Source organism: Scomber scombrus, chromosome 14 (assembly GCF_963691925.1).
Source record: "Scomber scombrus chromosome 14, fScoSco1.1, whole genome shotgun sequence".
Taxonomy (NCBI): domain Eukaryota; kingdom Metazoa; phylum Chordata; class Actinopteri; order Scombriformes; family Scombridae; genus Scomber; species Scomber scombrus.
The window spans coordinates 15,327,532-15,345,013 of NC_084983.1; the positions used below are offsets into that span (position 1 = coordinate 15,327,532).

At 41.4% G+C, this 17,482-nt stretch overlaps 1 protein-coding gene across 1 annotated transcript in view; it reads right to left on the bottom strand.

Annotated features, from left to right (window-relative positions):
* fryb (furry homolog b (Drosophila)) overlaps window positions 1–17,482 on the bottom strand; it is a 35,441-nt gene continuing 17,959 nt past the window's right edge. The window contains 35 exon segments of the mRNA XM_062432511.1: window positions 1–259; window positions 559–794; window positions 1,253–1,363; window positions 1,981–2,064; window positions 2,183–2,281; window positions 2,402–2,551; window positions 2,674–2,878; window positions 3,921–4,135; window positions 4,222–4,340; window positions 4,557–4,755; window positions 5,172–5,180; window positions 5,394–5,564; window positions 5,771–5,845; window positions 6,209–6,373; window positions 6,510–6,695; window positions 6,794–6,934; window positions 7,358–7,528; window positions 7,663–7,760; window positions 7,889–8,087; window positions 8,442–8,663; window positions 8,756–8,954; window positions 9,088–9,182; window positions 10,794–10,981; window positions 11,288–11,409; window positions 11,754–11,973; window positions 12,143–12,236; window positions 12,368–12,459; window positions 13,560–13,663; window positions 14,403–14,553; window positions 15,771–15,835; window positions 15,898–15,911; window positions 15,995–16,089; window positions 16,205–16,373; window positions 16,654–16,800; window positions 16,888–17,144. Of these exon segments, the coding sequence (XP_062288495.1) occupies window positions 1–259; window positions 559–794; window positions 1,253–1,363; window positions 1,981–2,064; window positions 2,183–2,281; window positions 2,402–2,551; window positions 2,674–2,878; window positions 3,921–4,135; window positions 4,222–4,340; window positions 4,557–4,755; window positions 5,172–5,180; window positions 5,394–5,564; window positions 5,771–5,845; window positions 6,209–6,373; window positions 6,510–6,695; window positions 6,794–6,934; window positions 7,358–7,528; window positions 7,663–7,760; window positions 7,889–8,087; window positions 8,442–8,663; window positions 8,756–8,954; window positions 9,088–9,182; window positions 10,794–10,981; window positions 11,288–11,409; window positions 11,754–11,973; window positions 12,143–12,236; window positions 12,368–12,459; window positions 13,560–13,663; window positions 14,403–14,553; window positions 15,771–15,835; window positions 15,898–15,911; window positions 15,995–16,089; window positions 16,205–16,373; window positions 16,654–16,800; window positions 16,888–17,144 (5,126 nt within the window).

Sequence of the window (17,482 nt, forward strand, 5' to 3'; positions counted from 1 at the left end):
TCAGAGGCTTGTCCCGGAGGCGCTGGAGTCGGGGAGGTAGGTTGTGACGACCCGGTACCCCTGGGCGCGGCGGATCATGTCGCGGATCTCCCCGTTGAGCTCCAGCAGCTTGGAGCAGATCAGAGTGAGGTCCTGGCGGGAACCAACCAAAGCGATGGTGCCTGTCTGGCCCAGCGTCTGGTGGCGGAAGTAGACATTGAGCAGCGTCTGGACCTCGCTTTCTGAGCTGCCACCAAACACTCCACAGGGCCATTGCCTCCTGAAACAAGATAAATAAAAGCAGGTGTACTGACGTCAGTATGACAGGTGGATATGAACAGAGCACTATGCTATGTGTGCATGTGCGTAAAATACTGACTTTATTGATTTCTGATAACAGCAGTCAGAGTTGCAGCTTTAGAGTATAAAGCAACAGTTTATTTTAATAAACACACAATTGATGTCTCAGAGTCCTCCCCATCATACTAAGAATACAATTCTGAAAGAAACAGTAACAGGGACATCTAGTAACCTTTATCTAGTGTAGCATTCAGCTTTGTAGACGGATATGTTACTCACCTGCACTCCTGAATATAGCGCACAGCTTTGGTAAACTCGTGGTTCTTAAGGCACTCCAGTATGGCCTTCACTGCTGCCTCTGAGGTGGGGAAGCTGGGCACAACCATGGCTGCCACCTGAGTGGCATGCGCATGAGTGTGAGCCAAGTGTTTGTGTTCCAGGTCGCTGGCTACAGCCGCCTCCGCCGCCTGCAGGCTGGTCTTCAGATCAGTAAGCTCTCGAGACATGTTCAGCAGCTATTAGGTGGGAGGAAAACAGATGGTGGTTGAGTGCATGTGTGAGCTTTTATGTAATCACAGATGGAACATTTGCACTCAATTCAATACTTTACCAGTGCTTTTTTTTTACCTGGTCAGTGGCATTTTCAAAACATTTATTAAAGAATTAAAAATAAATGAATAAAATTTGAGTGATATGTACATTTTTTTCACTCCCAAAGATTGGTATTGACCTAACATCCAGTATTGGGCTTTTGTTGTACACAGTGAAAATCACAATAAACATGAAAGTATCACATTTTTGACAACCAACAGTCATGCAGAAAAACATTCACAACATCTACATGTTTGATTCTGTCTACAAATTCATTTTACATGTATTACTTGGTGAATCTTCTTACGTAGAGTAGGCACAGGAGAACAAATAAAAGAGCCTGTTGTTTTTTGTTTTCTTTATGTATTATGATTTGGCTTACCTCTGGCACAGAGCTGACAGCGTGAACTTGACCAATGAGCGAGCAGTAGGACTGGAAGAGTAGAAGAAGCTGGAAGTGCAGCTTGTAGAGCCTCTGACAAAGCTCCAGTTGCTAAAAGACATTAATAAAGAAACAGGGTCAGATTCATCAGCAGCAGAGGACACACTGACACAATGGCACAGTCATATACTCTCAAAAGTGCACACCATACATACACACACACATGCAAAGGAATACAAACACAAAATAACAAGACTAGTTGATTGTCTTGTAGAAAGTAAATTATTAAAGTTGATTAAAGAGAGATCTAAGACAGTGAAGAGAAGAAACGTTTAAGAGAACTTACTGCAAGAGACTCCATTTGCTAGACAGCGAGAGAGCATGTTAGGGCGTCAGAGTAAGGTGAGAGGAAGACAGAGCGTCAAACACATGCACAGCACAGTATAAACCATGGCTAATCACGGTCAAGCTACATAGAATTAGTCAACAACCGTGTATAAAAACACAGACACTTCAAATTCACATTAGTCCTTTGTGGCTATTGTAAAAAAGGTAACACACAGCAAAACGTGCAAAGAGAGCAAACATTTCAGTGTGACAAAACTATAGAGAAGCAAAGAGATAAGTCAGAGATATGAAGCACAGATGAAGAAGTTACCCAGATGTTCAGTGTGTTTGCCTGTAAACTCTAGATTTCAGTAAGAAACTTGTAAACAAGCTGCCCATACCTTTTCTTCTGAGTCTCCAGGCTGGCAGGTAACCACACTGTCACCGGGGCACCTGGGAAATGTGTCTTTACAGTTCCTCAGCCACTGAAGGAAAAAAATAAAGGAGTGAAAAAGAGGAGGGTTGATGAAAATCATGTCATGTATTCGCATTTAAAAAACTAATTGAAATAATTAACTCAGTCATGTATATAGGGTGACTTACCGATACAGCAGACTCCTCTTTGGTGTTGTAGGTATCCAGATACTCCTGCAGCTCCAGTGCACTGAACTTCATCTTTTCAAGGAGACCATAAGACATGATCTGGAAAAGACCGACAAGGAGAAGGACGAGGTGAAAAAATGTGTTCAAGGCAATTAAATTAACTTGATCAACATCACCTCTCCTCAATTAAATTACTGTATATTTGGCAACAATACTCACAGTGTCGGCATCGATGTAAATTGTTGGACAATCTGAGCATGTGGTGAGCATCTGTGAGGATCTGAGAAACTTTGATCCGATGCCTCTTAGGCCCTCTCCGAGGTAAGTAGCAACATCAGTCGTCAGAGTGCAGAATTTACTCTGAATGTTCTGTGAAAGGAGGAAAGTTTGGGGAATTATTGTACTGTTGCACACACATACATGTAAATCATGTAAAATAATGAATGAAGAGTCTAAATGAGAAAAAAGTCTACATGCTCTGTGTGATTTACCTTAAAGAGAGATGAGAAGACTTGGAAAGTGTAGACGGCGCAGGACCCATCTGAGTCTGTCACAAGCTGGTTGATATGACAACGCCACGCCTCCTCAGCATCATCACACACTGTGGGTTGGAACGCTGCCAAGATGGCGGAGAAAAATGGAGAAGGGGGAGGAGGAAAACCAAGGTCTTCCAAGTCATCTACATCATCACGTAAGCTGTCGCCATGGAAATGGGAAAGAAATGGGGGCACAAAAAAAGGTTTTGATACCTTCATAAAAAAAAAGTAAAAAAAAAGAGGTGGATAATGCAATAGGCTCTGTGCCATGTAGATGTGGTTATATGGTCGTGTTTGGAAAAAAGTTGTTTTTTAAAGCTAGGGAAATATATGAGTTACATGGGGCAGAACATTTGATGCATACACTTCATACACAATACACAATATATGCCAAACACAAACTGCAGCAATAAAACAAAATGCATAAAAAACAATATTCAGACTAGAGATGAAAAGAGGTCAAATTTGATCTTATATTGGGATAAAACCACTCAAAATAATTTAACCATGGGGAATTTTCATTATTGTGATAATCGTGAATATCTTCACAAGTATCTTGAAAAAGCTGTCTAGCTCACCAACGTGCCATCCAATTGATGTCCTTAATTATTTTGAATTGCCATTTGCCACAAGGGGGAGCCTTGATCCAATCATTTGTCATGATGGCTTAAGGCATAGAATGTGAATGCTTAGAGTAGGTACATACTGGGTGTTGGCAAGAGTCTGAATCTTTCCTTGTTTGTTTTTCATGAAAAAGGATTTTCACAATAAAAAGATATGTGTCCTATGATGCAATGAAATATTTGTTTCTTAACAAAATATAAGGTAAGGTGATTCCAGTATGTGTTAATGCCATTTTAAGAGTGAATCATAATTATTTTGGACAGGATAATTGTGACATGAAATGGTTACATTATCTCATACCTAATTCAGACACTGACTCTAACAAGCAGGGATATGACATCATACACAGATTATAGGGTGTGACAAATACTGTTAATTTGCATGCAACCTTACATAACCCGTGTACGCCGCAGTGTTTCTATTTAGTGATTGAAGGTTTCAGCCTTTTGTCAGGTACACACTGTATACACAAGCATTACGATTTTCCAAACACATAGAGTGCAATTAAGCACAGATTTATCCCCCATTGTCAGTCAATCTGCCAGTTGATAAAAAGTTTCCTGTTCTGTCACATTCACCTGGGCAGGAAGTTGGGGTCTAGAAAGTCCAGTGGGGGTTGGCAGTAGTCTGCGTTGAGCTTGTGGTCCAGATTGGCCAGCTGATCCTGAGGTTGCCCCGGCAACTCTAATGTGAAGCTCTCACCACAGTCTGAGCCGTGAGGGAGCTCGTTGGCGCTGAGTGACAGTTCGTCATCCTGAGCCTGAGTGTCCTCATCTTCACCACACGCTCTCACCTGAAGGGACAGAGATGATAAGTTAGAGATGGTAAAACATATATCTGTTAAACTATACTTGTATGTTTATGTGTATTTTTCCTCACATATAGGCCACTGTAATCATCATGGAGTGCTCCCTGACTTGGCGTGGTGGCATTGAAAGATTGTGGGTCGGCAGATGTGTCGTAAGAAGTAGACAGAGAATCAGTGTGATTGGTCTCTTCTGATGGAGAGGGGTTAGTCTGAAAATTAAGCAAATCATGAACATCACAGTTACAACTGCATACATTAATATATATACATATACATTTACATATATACACACATACACACACACACACACACACACACAGACACACACACACACACACTTCTCAAATGAAAGGCTGTCAGGCTGCAGTGGATATTAATGTTGTATTGATCAGACAGTTAAGGCTACGCACAAGCTGAGAGTGAGAGAGGCTCTGGCTGGTGGAAGACTCCTCTTCCTCTGAGGACTCGTCTGAATCGTGGGGATCCTCATGACCCAGACTGGGGGTGCTGCCTGAATGCTGACTCTCCTCCAACATGTCACCCAGTTCTGTGCTGTCCAGTGATCGCCGACGCACGCCCCAGTTAAAGTTATCGACGGTCTCACCCTAGATAAAACACACACATACATATTGGAAGGCAGAGATAATTGTAGCAGTGAATTTCAATGCTGTGAGTAGAACATTCTTGTTTACTGTCAAGATAATGAATGGCTGCTGTCTAAGAGCGTCTGATGACAAGCACAAGATGCAAAATGAACTGTTACTCATGGCATAAAATTATTCTGGAAAGGCAGTTTGCATTCGATATGATAATCTTAATCCTGTAAACATTTTACTATATAATTTATCTCCATTATGCCAAACAGCATATTTGTCAGAAATGTTGTTCTGTAACCAAGCTGTGAGCAAAATGAAGCACAATATTCCTGTTTTTGATTTTTAGTCAGAAAAACAGAAGCCAGCAACAACACAGCACTGATAAAAGCTAACGTATCGTAAGTGCTAATTGTGAGAGACCTTACCTGGAGCTCCTAGGCAGCAAGGGGGAGAAAGAGAGACACAGCGTTAGACAGATAGAGAGACACTGAGGACAGACAGAGAAATACATTTAAAATATATTGATGTTGAGGAAAGGCATTCAGATAAAATTAAACTTGTGTTAAAGGTAAAAATGGAAGGAATGAGAGTGCTATAAATCAATAAACTGAGAATATTTCAATCCAACAACAGTGAAACAATCTCACCTCTCCGTCCTCCAGCTCTACATCCAAGAAGTCAAAGTCTCGGAAAACCCTAAATTGCTGCTCACTGGCAGTGTCATCTAGCGTGTCCTCTCTGGTTCCGCCCTCCTCTGATGAAACACCACTCTCCCTCACCTCCATCATGTCCAGGTCACCACATGATGAGAAGATCACCTGATGAGAAGGAACAGAAATAGGTATTTAATGAATGATAGTGCATTATCTTCCACAGATATGTGTGCAGGTTGGAGGCTGCTACGGTTAATAAATGTGTCATTATAAAAAGAAAAGAAGAGTGACCTATTGTAGATTTTTATTCACTGTAAACAAGCACACATTACAGGTAGTGTACTGTAAACAAGAGACAGGTAGTAGCTTACAGATGGGTTCTTAGTCAGTCCAACTTCTTGTCCGCATAGAGACAGAACATTCACCAGCTTCTCTCTGGTTCTTTTCTACAGGAGAAAGAGGACAATAAATAAAAGAGTATTAATCCAAGAGGGAATTGACATAAAATCCTTTAACTTGGCTTGTTCATTTTTAATTGCTTCAGAATGAATCATAAGCATAAATCAGTTGAATGCAGGTCTTCCATAAATGTTGCATTTACATGTAAACAAGACAACTGTAAATCCTATTCAAGTAGGGAAAGTATCTGCAGAGAAATATGACTTTGATGTCAAAAAAAGAAGGGTGTGAGCCGGCATGTAATTGGATATATCAAGTAGAGGCATTTTTGGTTGCCATAATATTACAACAAATGTGACAGATCAAATAGTTTGATATGAAGTTACCTTAATGGTAGGGTCTAACTCTACCTGAGATGACTGTGGTCGTCTCCAGCTGACGGGCACCAGGATGGTGTTGGAGTTGGATCCAGAGGAGGTGGAAGAAGTACTGCGGGTTACAGCCATGGCTCTGGCCTTGCCTTCTCTACCCCCTGAACCCTGGAGCTCGTCAAACCGGCGCCCAATCACTGGGGTCTGACAAGGAAAAGCAGAGGCACGCCCAAATGTAAATGTTTGAATAGTTTGAATATCACAAACATTTATGACATGTAGTCCTCTGTAAATGGATGTTGGGCACTTTGAAGAGCTTCAGCAGCAGTTTCTTCCTCACCTCAGAGATGTCAAAGGTGAAGTCCAGTGTTTTACCGGGCAGAGCTTTGGCTGAACCGTCCCACACCCTGCTGACCTCTAGGTTGGAAATGTCTCCCTGCGTGTGGCCATACACTGGATGGACTAGGCTGGCAGAGCGTGATACCACCAGCTTTAAGATGTTTAAGGCGTCTTTCCAGTGTACTGTCTGTTGAATCATATGTCAAACGTACAGTATAAGACACATAGCAGTCACACAGCAGTGGAATAAGCTTTAGCTTACACAAAGTACTCTTGGACACTTACCTGGACAAACTTCTCAATGGTTTTTGTGACATCAGCATTGAACTGTTTCACTTGTACAGCAGTCAGGTCCATGTGGCTGAGCAGACAGTAGATGATCTGAAGTAGAGACTGCTGCATACTGGGAAGGCCCTTTTCCAGCAGCTAGGAGATAAAGAGTGACATTTACTGAGCGACAAAGAATGCAGCCTTGCTTAGGGTAAATGTCAACAGGTGTAATGTTACAAAAGTTACACTAGACTCTCGGTGACTGGCTCATCCTTTAACCAACTGCCAGATGACTGAACAGTGCCATCTTTGAGCAAAATATCAACATGAACTTGGACGGACAAATAGACCACTTGCAGTACTGTCCTTGATTTCATTTCAAGCTTTCAAACTACAAATTCATGGCAAGTATCATTGAAACAGTGTCAACTTGTATCTTAACTATATAAAATGTAAATTTGATACCTAAAATGTATTAAGTTTTGCCCAATATTTGGTTTAGTATCCTTATATCAACCCTCTGGCAAAGCTAACCATGTAAACCTAGAAAAATAAGTATGCATATTCATCAGCCCGTACCTCAGCCATATAGGTCACCATGTTGAGTGTGATGTCGGAGAAAGCCTCATGAAGGTAGCGACAAACCACACTGACCCAGGAGAAAGGGTCCCGTGTGTATGAACGTGTTTTATAGAGAGTCATCACATGGGCCAAATGGGACAGCTTTGTGTTCTTCTCCACTAAACACACCTGAGAGCAGGAAAGGATGCGATGAGAGAGAAGAAGAGGTAGAATGTGAATTTCTCAAGCTTGCTATGTTGTCTAATAAAGTTTGATTCAAGTAAGCTACTAAAGTAAAGCCTGGGAGAAGAACTGAATAGTACCTGTGCGATCCTCTCAGCGCTCTCCTTACAAAACTGAGTTGGATGGCCAAAGTGCTGCACTAGGTGAGGCAGCAGACACAGCACATTTAGAGGGAATCCTGCAGGGAGAGGGGAGGCGAAACATCAACACTTCAATATAAATAAAAACCATACTTTGTCAGTGAATGAGTTAAAAAATATGATAAAATACTACAGGATGAGGATTAATGTGACCCCCAGTTCCTACCTATAGACTGTGAGCTGTCGACGACAGGCACGCGGGAGACTGGAGTAAGTTGGCAGAAGAGCTGCAGGGTGAGGTCAGAGGTGGCTTGGGAGGTGAAACCCTTCAACAAAAGCTGCTGAATCCCAGAGAAACCACTCCACCTCAGCTGAGCCTGCAGCTTCTCTAGGCGCTCACGGTTTTCTGCTCTGTCTAAGGGCACCTAGGAAAGAAAAGGTTTTTGCTTTAACTGACGCTGGAAAACAGTGGTGTCCTCCTGAAATGCATTCTCTTATATTTTCTTTAGAAAAGGCTGGCAGATAAACTCATGTAGCATTAATCATTGCTAATACTCCACAGTGCTGCTAGCTGTTCTAAGCATTCCCTTGCATTGTATATTGTATATTTAAAAATATAATAAACTGCACCGTTTTTATCCATACTAGCATGAGAGCAAGGCTCATAGGATGGTTTGGCTTGTACCTAACAGGGCTATTAGAGTCATATGTTTCTAGTTCAACTTTCTACAATTTCCATACAGTTCCCCGCTACAAACAGTAAGTTTCATCTCATCTACCTTTGACAGGAGCTTGTGAACAAGGCGAAGTGACATCTGATATTCAAACTCAAAGTCTGACTCCATGAGTGAAACTGCCACCCAGAAGACTGTGGCCAGTATTGTAGAAGGATGGGAAACATGAGCAGGATCCGAGAGAACACTGGGATCAATGCGATTGGTTGATGATGTGCAGGACCCCGGGGTTCTTCCTGTTCGCGAGAGGCCATGATTGTTGCAGGCCTGTAGATTAAAAATTATGTATTAGTGAGATGTGCTGTCTTCCAACAAGTCGCTTGTAGCATTACAACTCAGCATGAATCTTCCTGTCTTGCCTGTATGCGATCCAGAGTTGCACTGCGAGGAGGATCGCTCGACTGGTAGCCACACTCGCCAAACTTCTTGGGGACCGAGTAAGAGCGCTGGTGGCGTTGTGATGACAGACCACCAAATCCTGGACCGGGGAAGTTCAACTGACCTGTGCTCTTTCTGTTCATCAGTTTTTCACTAGTCACAAAGTCTGGTGAAGATGTCCTATCAATCAGACCCAGCAAAAATGGTTATAGTTGTGTACGATTTCCTTGGAATCAAACTACTAGGAATGAGTTTTATGAATATACATGCTGCCTAAATTCTGAATATTCACACACAAAGAGCAGAGCCCTACCTGGTTAGAGCTGCCATAAGGTCGCTGTTTTTTAGACATTCTGCAAGATTCACCACCACTGACTCCAGTGTCAATAGCACCTCCATCACATAGCCCTGAAACAGAGACAAATTGTTGAATCAAACAAGCATCATCACCAGCATGGGTGCAGGTTATGGAGGTTAGTGCTGCAAGAGTTCTCTCATTAATGTATTTAATCTCAATGGGCCAGATGCAAGAAACACTCGTATGCACAGATTCGTTCTTAAATCATGCGTACGAGTGATTTATGAGGTTTTGCAGCATTCACCAATTTTCTCATATTTTGGATTTTCTCTTAGGTTTGAACAAAATTTACGAGTGGTGCAGACCTGTCGTACCTGTCACATACAACCAACCTGTCGTTCTCCAAAGCAATAAAACATGACGACGTGTTGCCGTCTACTTGTCTAATGGCAGTGTGCCAACGATATCATGTCTTTTGGGGGAACTCACATTTTTCCAGGGGGGTGGGGGGGGGGCTGACATTGTATAGATAGGCAAGATATGATAATCAATTAATGAACACATAACACCCCCACACGGGTATCAAGACCAAACAACACTGTATGATACAATACAGCCAAGCAAGGTACACTTTGTGGAGTGATTGTATTTTATCTACTGTATTTTAGTTTATCAACACAAATAAGACACAGAGAGCTCGAGCTGTTGCTGTTACTCCCATCCCGGCTTGTCAACCTTGGTGATAGCAGGTCTGTGCTGACAGCAGTCCCCGCAGCAAGTGTAACATCAGCGGTTGTCACTAACATTACATTTGCGGTAGAAGACGCCGCTGGCTCTGGTCTTCAGAGTCCCCTGTAGTTCACACCCTGACTAATGGATTATGTCCCGTTCATTAAATTGCACTTCTGAATCCATAATCATGATGACATTACTCTGTTTGCAAAAGTATTTGGCTACTTTAGTATAAAGTAGTAGGCTATTTAATAATTTACGTAGAAATATCAGTCATTTAAATTGACAATTGAAACTATGATATAATGCAAGCCTACAATATAGATATTAGCGGCTGAAACTACAAAGCGACTTGTCCACAGTTGCTTTTCCACAACGCAAACTGATTTATTAATTACTTTCACTCATTTAATTGAAATATTGGTGATTGAGGTTATAGTTTAGCTTCCTGGCTGATGACCCTAGCGAGATGTTTTGGCATCTAATTCATGTTAAATCATTTTTGTTTTTATTTCTGTGACGGTGCACCCATAAGCTGAGATAGCGTTCACAGCACGGTTCATTTTATCCTCATTCTTTGGCTTTCTCGGGACCTTTAATTCCACCACTAACACTACTAAATAATAATATGTTTTTCTGTTGATCTATTTCTGAAAGCTGGACCTCAGTCTGAGAGCATGTAAAGTTCTTCTTCTTAGTCTTTAGTGCAATTTTCATGAATGGAGAATCTCTACAAAATGCAGACGTCTGACCTTATATGGTATTTTGGGGGTCATTCATGTTAATTTACTATTCTCAGGAACGCGCATTCATTTAGAACAGATGGGATTCATCATGTTTACGAAGGTCATTTACGTCTGTTTCATTGTGATATGAGTGTCTGGTGAATCCGACGTGGCACACTTGTAAAGGTCCACCTCACGAGAAAAGTACAACAGATTTAAGAAAAACTACGAACATGTTCTTGCATCTGGACCATTGTCTCTTACCTGCACCTCGTCTCCGTGTTCTCCCACCACCTCAACCAAGCGTGAGATCAGGTCAGAGACAGCATGGTTGTTGATTGGCTGTTTGAGGGCTCTGAAGATCTGGAAAGAGCGTCCAGCATAATGACGTGAGGAGCTGCATAGAGCCGTCTGTAAGGCAACATCACTCAGCTGCTGCTCCAGGTGGAAGTCTGTATAAACAAATAGGTACAAAGACACATAAAAATACACTCAAACCATCAGCATGTCACTACTGCATTTCTGGAGATTACAGATATTATTTTTAACAAATGACATTGTTGTTCAGAAGATATGCAGTCCATGTTTGCATACACAATTCATTATGCATTTTTGTCCAATGTGTTGAATTTATGTGAATTGTTTTGTAGTGCAACACAGAAGTGGACTTTAAACAAATATTTAAAATAGTATCTGGATTCTCAGAAATGCTACACTTTTAAAATAAAATAAAATTGTAAAAATGAGAGATTTCTCACCTGACTTGGACTCCTTGAAGACAGACACAACGTGGCGTAGAAAGTTGGAGAGCTGATCTGCACTCTTGGAGTTAGGGTTCTTCGGTGAGATGTCCTCGTGCACCCACAGCGGCCCAAACGCTCTGAGCAACAACAAGACTGTACTCCAAGCACTGTATACCCACCACCAGTAGCACCCCATACAAGTTACACGAGCACTTAAATATGTGCACTACAGACAGACTTTCTCACACACACACACACACACACACACACACACAAACACACACACACACACACACACACACACACACACACACACACACACACACACACACACACACACACACACACAGACACACAGACACACACACACACACACACACACACACACTTCACAAACACACACCTACTTGAGCATTTATATACCAAAATCCAGCAGTAATGCCGCTACAATTCCCGAAAACATCACCGGGGGTCTGCATACCTGGTGGAGAGGAACTCTATGAGTTTGTTTGTCTTCTCGTCAGTCTCATTGGGCATATCTTCAAGGTCCTCCAGGTCATCAGGTGTTACGAGGGGCAAATTTCCAACACTGCCCGCAGTGCTGCCGCCACCCAGACTGGCAGAGGAAGAGTTGGAGGTGGAGCTAAGGCCGGAATCCACCACTGGAGATGCCTGCCACTCTCGCAGGAAGTCAGGTGCATCTGATGACAGAGTATACAGAATGAAATCTACTATGAATATACTGCACTGCAGCTGTACCATATTGTTATGTACTGTATTCTTCCAGCAAGTTTATAGTTGGTTTCCTATGTCACAGGATCACTAGTTTACATTAGTGATTAGGATCACATTAGTGTATTTTCTACTTACGTGACTGTTGATACTCTGTGTGGTAGCTGGATTTAATGGTAAGAGTCTTGTTGTCACGGATTTCTCTGGTCAGCATCAGTACTGAGGCTATCACCTGGAATCACAAAAAAGAGGCTCGTTCAGTGGCTAGGGTATACTGGCCAAAGCCCTGTTGATGGATGTACAGTATGAATCCACTTTTAATTCAGGCTCAAATGGCATAAATAACAAGAACCTCACTCTAACCTGGAAGTTGTTGTTGCAGGAGAGGGCAATGAGAAGGTGGAGAAGGAGACGCTTGCTGTGTTCATAGACCTCTGGTCTGTAGTGGTCCAAACCTGGGCAGTAAAATACACATCCAGTAAGACAAAGACAGGATTAGACACAAACTCCAACACAGAGAATACTGTGTGTAGTAACAGGCAGGTGCAGATGCAAATAAATGTCTGCTCTGGCTTGTAATGACACTGACATTTATCTGCATATGTAACTGTCCTGCTGTAAATACAAGTTTGACATTTTTTGAAGAATGAATTACTTATAATGATGAAAATATATTAAGATTTTAATATTTCTAGATATTGTTGGTGCGCTCATAAATGTTAGTGTACAACCTCTTAAATTTCTAATTGTGCATCAGCTTAATGTGTTTCAGTGGTTGTCAGGACAACCTCCAACCAAAGAGATAGTATCTCCTGTTTTGTATGCACACTACACATGTTACTATGAATAGCGCATTTATACACTACCAGTAAAAAAACATTAAAAAAACCACAATGTGGATTCTTCAACAGCGTCATGCGCACAGTGACTCTAGCTGCTTGGATGATAATGAGCCTAAGGGTTAGGGTTAGTATGTTGGATATGCAGAGTAAATTAATAATACATTTCTGCACAGCTGGCAGGGTAGGTATGTGTCCGCTTGTTAGATAATAAAATTGTAATGCAGGCCCTGGGGAATGTCTCTGTCTGTAGTGACACAAAAGAACGCTCTGTCCTGAACTGCACGTCTGTGTTTGGGTGGAGATAAAACTTCAAGCTGTCACGCAATGAACTTATTGGACGTCACAGAAAAAATAACTACACACCGTAAGACTATTTTTATGTATGTTTGTGTTTTAACACCCTTCTTGAAAAGATATTTAAAGATTATTTTAGATCTTGTCTTTTTAGTTGAAGTTCCTTTAAATCCAGGTCATGCTCTCTCAATGGGAGATAAGACTTACTGGAGAACTTCTCTGAACAACAACGGTTGATCAGCCAGCTGGTCCAGTTTTTCACAAAGGTATGTCATACTCTCCAAGATTTAATATGACATGCAGCTGGTCAAAATTCACATGATAGGCTGTGTTTTTTTTCTTCTGCCAGTTTTCACGATTAATCAGTTACAAGCTAGAGGTATATTAAAAATTGAAGTGTGTGTGTTGTGCACTCCTACCCAAGAAGAGGGCATGTAGTAGCAGGGGCAGATGTAAAGCCCAGTCTTCTCTCACGCTGTGGTCCACCACCATTTCAGTCATGAAGATCACTGCAATGTTACACCTGAGGATCAACAGACACACAAATGTAGTGAGTGCACAATACAATCAACAACACCTGCTAGAGTGTCCAGGAGTAGTAATACCAGTCAGATCTGAACCCTTTTCTGTGGCTAGTTCTGTTGTCTGATAATTAAGTATGAAGATGCAATTGTAGATGAATACCCACTTTAATAAAATCAGTAAAGAATAAGACAAGTACACTCAAAAGAAAACTTGTGCCCTGACTGGTTTTACTTTTCTTAAATGTATTGAAGTTTTGTAGAAAAAATGGTTTCTCGCAATTAATTTTAGTCTTATATAAGAAACTGTTTTTGTATATATATTTTTGGAATTGTGAGATCTGCAGACACGTTACATCATTGACTTAAGAAACTGTATTTGTCTGAACATAGAATCCCATTAATGTTTTATAAGAGCCTGCTCTTCTATAGTGCATCATAAATATAACCAGTACTTCCAAGACAGATTTATATCATCTCATTTAAATAATGTTTTTTACGGTGTTGAGAGAGACAGAGAATACAATATAGAAACACTCTTCTAATAATCATTCTTAACATACTGTTACAGACACTGAGTAAGCTGGCTCGGTTTCATTCCGTGCTGAGGTTTATCAGACCATCTGTGAGTAGGTGTGATGGGTGTGTGTGAGAGAATACCTTGCTTTGCTGACTCCGCGGCTACACTGCTGATAGCAATAACTACATCACCGTTCCTACTGTGAGTCTGTTTGTGTGTACCTGTGCAGTGGTCCTCTGGGTGTGATGGTTTCAGGCAGGTAGTCAACCAGAGGAGCCCAGCAGCCTCCATTAACAGGCATGGGTAACGATTGAGGATGGTTGGTCTCCAGGACACCCAGCAGCCAACCGGCATATGGTGGGAGTGGGTCATCTATAAAACAAATAATAGTCCAAACATATATCAATTGCATGCAGGATATGTCTCTCTAAACCTTGATGATATCTATTTAAAATATTGCGACCATAGACTGTTAGTACAAAAAAGTCCCAAAACAGCTCATGTGACTGATTATTTACCAACTTAACTACTCCAAAACAGCTGATTAAAAACCTATGGTATTCCAAACATGAGCTACATCACAGTCTAGTTATTTCGACAAAAATGCTGTTCTTGAGCATGTTAGTAGCTGTTGACACTATTCAAACACACTTTACTAATACAATATTATGTTTTATTTTCATTGGGTTAGTACAAGAAAAAAGCTCCTTTTTGTGTAGACATGAGAATTGGAATAAGGGAATCAGAATCTATTGAAACGCACTTACTGTAATGGCAAATAATTAAAGTAAAGATATTGTATTATGTCAAAGATAGTCTTTTATCTATCTGTATAAATTGTTATGTTACATATGCAGCTTAAATTAAAAGTTTGACATTTTCAGAAACACACTTATTTGCTTTCTTGCCAAGATTGATGCCACTTTCATCTACGTCTCTGTCTCATCTAACTCTCGGCAATAGACCAGATTTGTCAAAATGTCCCAAAACGTTTCCTAAAAAAACTAGTACTTAATAACATAAAATAATGTTTCATTATCATGGCTTCACAAGAGTAAATATATCAGTATCAGTCCACTTTTTGAGAAAAAAACCCACTCTTGTACATGGCTGGATGTGTCCCTGCTTAGTCACATGAGGACAAGAGCAGCAGACTCACGCCTGGAATCCCCCTAACACCCTAACACAGATGCTTGCTAAAGATAGACCATCACTGTGGTCGAGGTTGTATCTGTGTCAATAAGGGACAGTGGTGGGCCTTGGCTTGAGTCCAAATAACATGTTCAGTGTACAGTAACAGTATTGCATATGTGCACAGGTTTTGTTTTATGGTCCACAATCCCTATCAGTTTCTTCACTCTAAAACTGTCATTCTGACCATTTATGACTAGAGGGAAGATATAGAGGGAATTAGTGACAATTATCTTAAGTTTATGTGGGGAACATTGTGAACTGACAGATAGAATCCGTGTCCTGGAGCTCTTTTCAAATAACAGATGGCTGTGAATCCCTCTGGGCTGTGTGTGTGAGTACACATTGTACAAGTCCAGCAAGTTTGTGCATTCATTCTGAGAACCGAGACAACTTACTCTTTTCATCTTCGTAGGAGCCTCCAGAGCTGTTGCTGTAGCGAGACTCCAATCTATTGTGAGCCCTGGCCCTGGTGAGACAAAACGCATGACATTACAAGTGAAAGCTTTAGACTTACATACAAACTTACATACTCTAGACTTATTCCAGGACTGAAAAGTTTGCATATAAAGATATTTTTTGCCAAACCCTAGTCAACACAAATATAAAAATGTATAAATACTGACCGCTCTTCACTCTCTCTAACCAGCTTGTTCTCATCTGTGTCTACGAGGTTGTCCTGACCAGCTACCACAGTGTTACTGCTGGAGGTGGTGCCTACACATGAGACATTTTAGAGATAATCTTCAGAAATACAGTACAGTCAACCATTTAAACCAAAAGTCAATGTTGGGATTAAACCATAGAGTATAACAGGGACTTCTCCTTCTACCTGTCTGTGAAGTGGATGCTTTGTTGCTGGCAGCGAAACGGTAGAAGGGAGGGTTGTCACAGTGCAAGACCACAGGGTTGACTGGGTCAGTCTGCTGCAGTTCAAACAGAAGCTCCTCCATAGTCTGGATTGTGTTGTTGCGACACAGGTAGATCACCACCTTCTTGATCTAAAACAGACACATATAACATCAATCAGAGATACTATACACTTCATATTATCTCTGCATATTTTTTTTTATAACATTTTCATAAAAAATGTATGTATTTTTGTTGCACCTTATCATAACATGCAATACATGATCCAGTATCTTTATAGCAATCATTGAAATATCATTATACTGTATATGACATTACTTTACTTTACTTTCAATTCTAGAGTAAAATGGCTTTCATTTTCCATGTTTATGACTATAGAGCAGTGTGTCGATGTGTGCAGACCACACTTACATAAGGCAGTAGTGTGGTATCACTGCTGACCCCACACAGGCTAATAAGGAACTGCAAAGTGATTCGTAAGTTGTTGCTCCACCTCTCATGGGACACCAGAGCGTTCCAGGCGCTCTCAATTTCTGGACCAGGAACCTCATCTCCATACTGCTGATGCAACAAGGAAAATCCAGTTGAAGTTCATTGGGAAAGAAAGAGTAATTTCACATAACATGCACAAACTTTGCTTCCCACCTTAGCAGTCATAAACATGAGGTTGTTGAGCACCAGTGAGGTCGCCTGCAGGGAGCCCCAGCCATTACCCCTCAGACTGGGGCACAGACCCATGCTGTGTGCCTGCCCGCGAGGTTCTTCCTCTGGTGTGCAGGGGCTGGAAGCAGGGGGGAGGAGCCCTGTGTCCACTAGCTCAATGTTATTGAGCCACGGTAGCAGGTAGGACAGCATGATCTGTCTGCCGTTTGAGTGGGTGGTTGGGAAACGCTGGCTCACCTCTGTTCAGGCAAAACAAAGTCAGAGGAAATCAAATCAATTAAGTGCTGAGCATTATTTAAGGGTGTTAAGTAAAACAAAAAAGCCAGCAACTGTCTCAGGGGGAAAAAAATGATCTTTTGGGGCTTTTGGCTGTAGATGGTTCAAAGAGATTAAGCTTCTTTGGAGATCATCTTGTCTGTTTCAGCGGTTAATGGGCACAGCTGACACCAATGTCACAAAATAACAGCAGTCTGAGAGCACATCTGCTTCCTTAATTTGATATCCAGTGTTTGCTGTTAAAGCATGATAGTGAGGAGTGGGTGTTGGAGCTACTATTATATCTGGATTCTCTTTATTT